This window comes from Rhinolophus hipposideros (assembly GCF_964194185.1).
Source record: "Rhinolophus hipposideros genome assembly, chromosome: 20".
Classification (NCBI taxonomy): Eukaryota; Metazoa; Chordata; class Mammalia; order Chiroptera; family Rhinolophidae; genus Rhinolophus; species Rhinolophus hipposideros.
Window position 1 is genome coordinate 19,076,204 of NC_138066.1, and position 9,932 is coordinate 19,086,135.

At 33.9% G+C, this 9,932-nt stretch overlaps 1 protein-coding gene across 1 annotated transcript in view; it reads left to right on the forward strand.

Annotated features, from left to right (window-relative positions):
- ATAD5 (ATPase family AAA domain containing 5) overlaps positions 1-9,932 on the forward strand; it is a 38,264-nt gene that overhangs the window by 23,257 nt on the left and 5,075 nt on the right. The window contains exons 15-19 of the mRNA XM_081030253.1: positions 1,991-2,167; positions 2,645-2,778; positions 3,255-3,348; positions 4,332-4,396; positions 9,678-9,858. Of these exons, the coding sequence (XP_080886379.1) occupies positions 1,991-2,167; positions 2,645-2,778; positions 3,255-3,348; positions 4,332-4,396; positions 9,678-9,858 (651 nt within the window). The remainder of the gene's footprint in view (positions 1-1,990; positions 2,168-2,644; positions 2,779-3,254; positions 3,349-4,331; positions 4,397-9,677; positions 9,859-9,932) is intronic.

Below are 9,932 nucleotides of genomic sequence, written 5' to 3' on the forward strand. Positions count from 1 at the left end.
CTCTCAAGGCAGTGAGCTAGGCAATCTCTAGGGTTCACCTTATTTGCTTCTTATCTCTCAGACATCACTGCCCTTTGTTGCATGGTATTCAAAGTCTTGAAAAGCATTGTTTCACATATTTTCAGTGTCTTGTTGTTACTTCAGATGGGTGGCTAAATTCAATCTGTATCTTGGCCAGGAGCAGAAACCTGTGTGTTTTTTCTTTTTCGTGCTCATGTTATCTCATCTACGGCTAGCAGGAAACATTTTTTATTGGCTTGTGTCCTTTTGACATAGCCCCAGTAAGGTTAGATATTTTCCTTGCTTTCTGGCTTGTTAAGATGTCCCAGACCTAGGGGGCAGCCGGATGGCTCGGCTGGTTAGAGCACGAGCTCTCAACAACAAGGTTGCCAGTTCAATTCCCACGTGGGCCGTGGGCCAGTGAGCTGCGCTCTCCACAACTACATTAAAGACAATGGGCTGCCGCTGAGCTTCCGGAGGGGGCGACTGATGGTTAGAGCGTGAGCTCTCAGCAACAAGGTTGCTGGTTCAATTCCCTCCATGGGATAGTGGGCTGCGCCCCCTGCAACTAAGATTGAAAACAGTAACTGAACTTGGGGCTGTGTTGCACCCTCCACAACTAGGTTGAAGGACAATGACTTGGAGCTGATGGGCCCTGGAGAAACACACTGTTCCCAAATATTCCCCATAAAATTAAAAAAAAAAAAAAAGATGCCCCCAACCTAGAATTAGCTGTTTCTCCAAGGAATTGACCTTGTGGTGGAAAATGTTTTTGAAAGATTATATTGGTAAAATTTAGCCAAGTACTTATGAATATCTTTTTTAAAAAATTTTATAGTAATTCAGAAGATGAAGATGAAGTTTCTTTTCTTTTTTCTTTTTTTTAAATTTATTTTTTAAGTGTGTTTTTCCAGGACTCATCATCTCCAAGTCAAGTAGTTGTTTTAATCTAGTTGTGGAGGGTACAGCTCACAGTGGCCCATGTGGGGATCGAACCAGCAACCTTGTTGTTATGAGCACCGCGCTCTAACCAACTAACCAACTGAGCTAACCGGCTGCCCCACTTGTGAATATCTTAAAGTGAAAATTGGTGTGTGTTTTCTAAAACCAATCTTTGGACTGATGGCAGTCCATGATCAAGCAATCCTTGGTTCATGACAAAAGTAGAAAAATAAGGACAGACTCGTGAGTTTTTTAACAAATTGAAATCTTTTCAGTATAAAGAAATATTTTTTATTTGAAGAGTATCCGTCTCTTACCTTGTGTTAAAATGCCCTGTTTTTATGATGTCGATGATAATTTTTTCAAACTCAAAATTTTCAATAAGTATTTCAAACACCTGTAAGATGCAAGGTATATAATAAGATCTGTGGAGATAGGGTATGCAAAAAAAAAAAAAAGAGTAGGACAGAGCCATGGAATTGTGTTCATAAGATGGTATGTGTAGACGATTTTGCTCCGCAGCCATATGATAATAATTAGGACATATAAGGACTGAATCAGGGTACTTAGAGGGGAGAAAAGGACATGCTCTGGAATAAATGCTGGGCAGCCATCCGCTTCTGGGTTGGGAGAGATCAGCCACTTGTTTTTTAACTTTGTATCCATCCTCCACAGCATCTTTAGAAAAACATGTTGTTTACTGTAAGGCTAAGCTGAAGTTGGACAACAAAGCTCTGTTATGTGCTCAGTATGTACTGTTATCACTTTCCGTCTAGCTTTTACTGACCTCAAAGGTGTAGAGAAATCAGTGGAGGGATTATTATTATTTGCTTCAAGAATGTATGTTTGGTTTTACTTTCTCTACTGATAGAATAACTAACAATACAGTAATATTTGAGTGTACAGAGTATTTGAATGTAAGAATGAGAAAATTTCTGTATCTTTGATTTTTAACTGGTAAGAGTAAAAATATAGACTGAATAACTCAGTTTTGCTATTTGTTTAATTTTTAAAATATTTGTCTTTAAGTGCAATTTGTTTTTGGCAGAAAAATTAAGTTCTCCTAAGAAAGTTGTTACATCACCAAGGAAACTTCCTCCACCATCACCACAAAGTAGTGGACCAAAGCGAGCACTTGCACCTAAAACTTTGGTAAATTATTTTAAAGTGTCTTCCAAGCCAAAAAATAATGAAGAAATAGGAGAACTTCTGGAAAATAATAAAGGTAAGAAGCAAATAATAAAGGTAATTAAATTGAGAAAATAAATTTGACATTTTTAATACTAATGACCCTGATACATACATTCATGAGTTCCTATTGCGCTTTATTAAACCTAGTGATGCTGGAGGTCCTCCATATAGGAGTTTAATATTTTGTTTCAGTTTTTTGTTTTGTTTTGTTTTTATAAATTTTATTGGGGAATATCGGGGAACAGTGTGTTTCTCCAGGGCCCATCAGCTCCAAGTAGTTGTCCTTCAATCTAGTTGTGAAGGGCACAGCTCAGCTCCAAGTCCAGTTACCATTTTCAATCTTTAGTTGCAGAGCGTTGTTGTTGAGAGCTCGCTCTAACCACGGAGCCATCTGGCCACCCACTTTGTTTCAGTTTTGATAGAGGATTTCAGTTTGACCTCATCTGTGGAAATATCCACTGTCCTATTACAAGTGGATTTTACATAAAATATTAATATTTTATTTACACAGGAATCAAAACGTTTTTTGAACAGAAACAAATTATTCAGACTAAATCTACAAACACATCTAATTCAAATGTCAAAGAATTTGGAGCTGAGGAACCCAGCAAGAAAAATGCAACATCTCTCATTCTTTTTGAGGAGGTAGGGTTACAGAGGTATACATTTATGCTATCTCGTGATAAAAACTTATTCTAAAGATGATTGTATGTCTTGCTGTAAAATATTATAAAATAGCCAAGAAAGTCAGGAATACTCGTATCTACTTAACATGAAAGCCATGTGGTAAACCATAGAAGAATTTTTCTGGAAGATGATTAATGCAATCCTGGGTTATTAATTATTGTTCAATGATTTTAGAAGTGATTCTGACTCACACTTATCCAGTTACAGGTGACTGCCTTTCTTTGGTTTAATGTTTGATCTTTTTTTTTTTTTTTTTTTTTTTTTGCTTATATTGTAAGGAATTGCAAGATTTTAGCATAGCCTGAATTCACACTGTTCGTAAATTCATTAATTTTGTCGCTAACAGACAAATAGTATATCTACTATATTCATCACTGATATCCAGTACATGTATTGTTACTTAATACATTAATATTCTAATAAATGATTCTTAGGTTGATGTCATTTTTGAAGAAGATGCTGGGTTTTTGAACGCAATCAAAACATTCATGGCAACAACTAAAAGACCTGTAATCCTTACTACAAGTGGTAGGTAACAATGATTTTACAATTAATCACTTTTGGTTAAAATATTTTGGAAAAGCTTCTAATTTTAGGTTGAAATGTTTCTTTGAAGGTCTGCTAGAATTTAAAGCCCTTTTTTCTAAAATGAGACTCCTAGATCACTTTTTAAACTAAGAATTATTAAAAATTTGCAGTTGATTGACAGCCTTAAGTAATTATAAAATTAATATAGTACTTTGCACATGTCAATGACTTTAAAAATGGGTACTACTATGAATCACTATATTGGATGTTAGGTATTTAGGAAACCAACAGCAGCCTAGAATACAGATGGAGAGTATTGTGGACTAGCCAGTAAAGGGGCTTTGGTAGGGGAAATAACATATCCTTCTCTTTGCCTCTTTCTCATACCTACAATTATATCACCAAACCTCATTTACTGGTCACAATTTTTTATGGAACCCAACTTTTCTGCAGTTCCTTAATATTGAACTTAGTCATTCCTTAATCCCTCATACCACTTTCATATGGATTATTACCTATTATAGCTAAAGTAAACCATCATCAGCCTAACAGAATCGGTCCACCTTCCCAATAATTAGCATTCAGTGTTTAATTTTAAAACTCATATAATTTCTTTATTTCATTATAAATAGTGCATTATAATATTGTTTTGTAACATTTTTCATTGCAAATATTCAGTATACTACCTCTGCTATGGATTTCTATAGGAAAATGTGTTTATGTTAGACTCCACTTACAAATTAAAGGCCCATTTGACAGTTTTTGTATTCTAAAAATTATAGTAATCACATTAGGTGGTAGTTTAATTAAAAGATCATAGCTACTTTAGGTCAAAACAGAAATTCAATTTCTATCATTTTATAGTTGACATGATACTTCATTTTTATTACTGATAAAATAACAGAATATTTCCATAGAATAAGTATAACTAGAAAAAGTAATGTATTGGTCTTCATGTTTAAAACAAATTTTTTTTCCTATAGATCCAACATTTAGTTTAATGTTTGATGGCTGCTTTGAAGAAATTAATTTCAATACTCCTTCACTGGTAAGTTTTGAATTTTGGTGGTCATAAATTATATGTTACAATTGTGTGAAAGGTGGTTTATTGTGATAGTTTTTATTTTAAAATGTGGTTACTAAGGAATATGTTAAAAATTTTGAGTTTTAGGAAACTTCTGGTTATTACATTTATTTTTTTAATTAAAATTTATTTTTCAAAATTCAAATTTTTATTAGACTCCAATGTCTATTAGGTTTTTTTCATAGTAACGGTGCTTTATTTATGTGAAATTTACATCTAGTTAAAATGCCCTTAAGTATACAATCTGATGAATATTATCATATGTAAACCTTCATGTAACCATCATCCAGATCAAAATATACATTTCCATCATATCTCAAACTTCCCATGAGCCCTTTTTAGTCAGCACTCCCCTTCCCACCACAAGTAACCACTATTCTAAAGTATATTAACCTTAATTATTAGTTTTGTTGATTCTGAAATTTTACATAATAGGAAACATTATGTGTCCTACTGTATCTGGTTTCTAACAGTTAACATTATGTTATTTATATTTATCCATGCTGTTCCACCAGTCATCTGCGTTATATTAGTTGCTTAACTTTTAAAGAATCTGCCAAATAGGTCTTCAGTGCATGAGAATTCTGTCAGCTGTTGTCAGTCTTTTTAACTTTAGCCATTGTAGTGGGGTGCGTGTGTGTGTGTGTTTGCTTCTGATTTTTTTCTTTTTTTTCTGTCTGACTTATTTCTTCTTTTTTTTTAATTTTTATTTATTGGGGTGACAATTGTTAGTAAATTTACATAGATTTCAGGTGTACAATTCTGTATTACATCATCTATAAATTCCATTGCGTGTTCACCACCCAGAGTCAGTTCTCCTTCCATCACCATATATTTGATCTGCTTTTGTTTTTAATAATTTATTATTTTTCAGTTACAGTTGACATACAATATTATGTTAGATTAAGGTGTCTGCTTTTCTTAATTAGCTTTTTATTTATTTATTTTTTTTAGATTTTATTGGGGAATAGTGTGTAATTCCAGGACTTTTTTCCAAGTCAAGTTGTCCTTTCAGTCTTAGTTGTGGAGGGTGCAGCGCAGCTCCAGGTCCAGTTGCCATTGTTAGTTGCAGGGGGTGCAGCCCACCATCCCTTGCAGGCATCGAACCGGCAACCTTCTGGTTGAGAGGATGCTGTCCAACCAACTGAGCCATCCGAGAGCTCAGCAGCAGCTCAGCTCAAGGTGCCATGTTCAATCTTTAGTTGCAGGGGCGCTGCCCACCATCCCTTGCGGGAGTCGAGGAATTGAACTGGCAACTTTATGGTTGAGAGCCCACGCTCCAATCAACAGCCATCCAGGAGGCAGATCAGCTCAAGGTGCCATGTTCAATCTTAGTTGCAGGGGTGGAGCCCACCATCCCTTGCAGGAGTTGAGGAATCGAACTGGCAGCCTTGTGGTTGAGAGCCCACTGGCCCATGTGGGAATCGAACCGTCAGCCTTCGGAGTTAGGAGCACGGAACTCCAACCATGTGAGCCACCAGGCTGGCCCCCACACAGATTTTTGTCTTAGAAGTTTTGTAGTTTTGACATATAGGATTTTGATTTATTTAAAGTTTTGTATGCAATATGAGGTAAGACATGAGATTTGTTTTCTCAATAGGTATCCAATTGTCCCAGCACTGTTGAAAGCAATTTGTTTTTTAATAAATTACTTTCCAGTTTTGTCATAAATCAATACACCATGTATGAGTCTAACTAGTCTCTTTATCCATGTGAAAATATGACATTGTCTTGATTGCTGTAGCTCTTTAGTAAGTCCAGAAACTAAGGAATGTAAGTCTTCTAACTTTGTTCTTTTGCAAAATTGTTTTGGCTATCATATGTCATTTATTTCTCTATTAATTTTAGAAACAGCTTACCAATTTTTACAGTTTATTTTGGTGTTTTGATGGAAATTGCATTGAATCTATAGCTCAATTTCAGGAGAACTGACATTTTAAAAATGATTCATGAATAGTTTATTTTTCAGAAGAGAGGTTTACTTTCTTTCAGCAATGTTTTGTAGTTTTCATTGTACAAATCTTGCATGTATTTTGTTAAATTTAGTCCTAAGTATTTCATGTTTTATGTTGTTCTTGTAAATGGTATTTTAAGATTTCAATTTCCAATTGTTTATTGCTGGTATATAGTAATACAATCGGTTTTTGTATTCTATGACCTTGCTATAAACTCATTTATTAGTTGTAGTAGTAGATTCCGTAGAACTTTCAATATTGATGGTCATGTCAGTTAAAATCACTTTTATTTCTTCCTTTCCAATCTGTATCTTAATTCGTTTTTGCCGTATTGCTGTGGTTAGTGCCAGTGTACCTTCAGTACACTGTTGAATAGAAGTTAGAGTGGACATCTCTGCCTTGTTCCTGATGTTGGGGAAAGGCATTCATTCTTTTACCATGATGTATGATATTGGCTGTATAGACATCCTTTATCAGTTAGAGAGTTTTTATCATGAGTGGGTCTGAATTTTATCAAATACCTTTTCTCTCTTTTGAGACAATTTGAGACAATTTTTAATTTTGTTAATATGGTGAATGATGTTGACTGATTTTTGAATGTCAGAACAGTCTTGTGTTCTTAGGATAATATGATCATAATATGTTATGTTCTTTATCTATTTCTGGATTTGATTTGGTCATATTTTGTTAAGGCTTTTTGTGTCTACATTCATGAAGGATATAGGTGTGTAGTTTCCAGGCCACATGAAATGGCTTAGGACATATTTTTTAGTAGTTTCTATATGCATTTCTTAAATATGCATTTTTATATTTTCACAGAGAATATAAGAACCTTGCAAAAGTATAAGTCCACTTACAATCCTGTATTTTTTTGTGCTTTAATTTTCAAACGTTTTACACTTACATACATATATTATAAATTCCCCCAATACAGTGCTCTCTTTTCTTTTTTGCTTTAGCCAGTCATATATGTTTTAAAGAAATTATGAGGATAAAAAGTTGACTTTTATGTTTACCCGTATACTTATATGATTTTTGATGTTTTGATCCAAGTTTTTCTTTGGTTTTCTTTCTTTGCAGCCCGAAGCACTTCATTAGCAATTCTTAGAGTGGGTCTGCTGGTAATGGATTATATTAGGTTTTATTTACCTGAAAAAGTCTTTAACTCATTCTCAAAGGATGTTTTCCATAGGTGTAGAAATCTGGTTTCTCATTTTTTTCCATCAGTACTTTAAAGATACCATTCTATTGTCTTCTTACTATAAGTTACCAATCTTTTCTTTTTTTGGCCTCATGTGACATGTCATTCTTTTTTTATGCCTTTAAGATTCTGTTTAACTTTAGTTTTCAGCAATTTGCCTGTGATGTCCTTATGTGTTATTGTTCTTCATATTTTCCTGCTTGTGGTTCTTGGGCATCTATAATCCTTAAATATATGTCATTCTTCCAACTAGGGAAATTTTTAGACTTATTTTTTCAAATTTATTTTATGCCAATTTCGTCTCTTTTCCCTCCTGGGAATTTAATTACAGGTATGTTAGACATTTTACATTGTCCCATGTGTCTTTGAGGCATGCTATTCTCCTTTCCCATTGTTTTCTAATTGTACTCGATTTGATCATTTACATTGATTTATCTTCAAGTTTATTGATACTGATTTTCCTGGCAATTCCATTATTCCATGAGTCCCATTCAGGGAAACTTTTATTCTAATATTATGGTTTTGGGTTTTATAATTTCTTTTTGCTTCTTTTTCATAGCTCCTGTTTTTCTCCTGAGATTTCCTATTTTTTGTTTTTTTTTTTAATTATAAACATGCTTTCCTCAAGCATAGTTTTACTAGCTGTTTTAAAACTCCTTGCTAATTCTAACATCTTCGTCATCTTGTGATCTGTCTCCACTGACTGTCTTGTCTCTGCGGTATTGGTTACTCTTCCTGTTTCTTTATATGCCAGTCATTTTAGATTTTTTTATCCTGCATTTTGTGACACATTGTAGATACTCTGGTTTCTGTTATGTTCCTCTGAACAAGTATTCTTCTGTAGTGTGTAGCAGCTAAAATTTCTGTGTTTTGAGACAGGCCCACACACGTGATGTTCAAACATCAACCAGTGATTTGTATTCTCCTCTAGAATTTCAATTTCTGTACTGTCATGGACCTCCCCTCTTACTTTCCCGCTTCCGTGATCATCGAAAACTCTGTCCTCTGGTTCAAGCCAGCAGCACTGAGTTTCTCTCTGAGGTTTAGTCACACTGCTGCTGTGTGCCCTTAGTCAAAAATCAATTTTAAAAGGGGTACGAGGGACTGGGGATCCTAGTGTTGATTTCCCTTTGGTTGCTCTCTTGCCTTCAGGTAGTTGGTTTTTTAAGTTGATTACTGAGTTTATAGTTATTATCGATGGCAGGGTTTGTTTGATAATAGGTATTCCTTTGATATTGAAAGCAGAATTCAAAGTTTGTGGGACGCAGAAGTCACAGAGTGTGCAGGAGTAATGTGTGTGTGTGTGTGTGTGTGTGTGTGTGTGTGTGTGTGTCTATATATACCAAAGTTTTCATAGGGGAAATTTTTTTAATTGTCTTATTTATTACTATAAAGTAAAAATGCTAGTAGTAGTCTTGTAAAATCTATGAAATGTAAATACAATTTTATTTGTTTTTCAGGTAAAAAGCTTTCCATAAACAACAATAGGAAGCGAATTTTTCATGTTTTGTTGTTTTATAAAAAAATATTATAGCAATATTAATGGAACCCTAAAATGAAAAAATTTACTTGGTCCATTTACCCCCAACATGTCACGTTTTTTAATTTTTTTCTATTTTGTGTTTACATACATTTATGCTTTTATGCGTGCATTCATAAAATTCTCTAACTCTGGTTTTTAAAAATTATGTTTTTCAGTATCATTACAGTATTTATATATATAATCTAATGGCTATAAAATATTCCATTAAGTTGTGCCATTATTTAATCCTAAGAGATTTATTTTCTCAAGGTTTAATAAAATTGTCTCCAGGATGCAGGTTCGATAACAGTTTCCTTGATAAATACAATTAATGAAAGTATATGTAAATGTTTTTAATTTGGTAGTATATTCCTTTACATTTTTCCAGATCAGTTTTATTCTCAATAGGTGCTTACAGTACTATAAATTTTAGCAAAATTTGTCTACTTTTAGACATGTATTATTGGTTAACTCTGCAATTGACCATGTTTCTTTTCTCTCTTTCTCCATTTTTCTCTCTCTCTCTCTCTCTCTCTCTCTCTCTCTCTCTCTCTCTCTCTCTCTCAGCTAAATGTTGCCAGCTACCTACAGACGATCTGCTTAACTGAGAATTTTAGAACTGATGTAAAAGACTTTGTAACATTGTTAATGGCAAATACTTGTGATATCAGGAAAAGTATCCTTTACTTACAATTCTGGATTAGAAGTGGAGGTGGATTTTTAGAAGAAAAGCCATTATCCTTTTGTCGTAAGTTGATCTCTTATAAAAGAAATTTCTGTAATGGGACCCTATGTTAAAATATATGTATGCTACACCAAAAT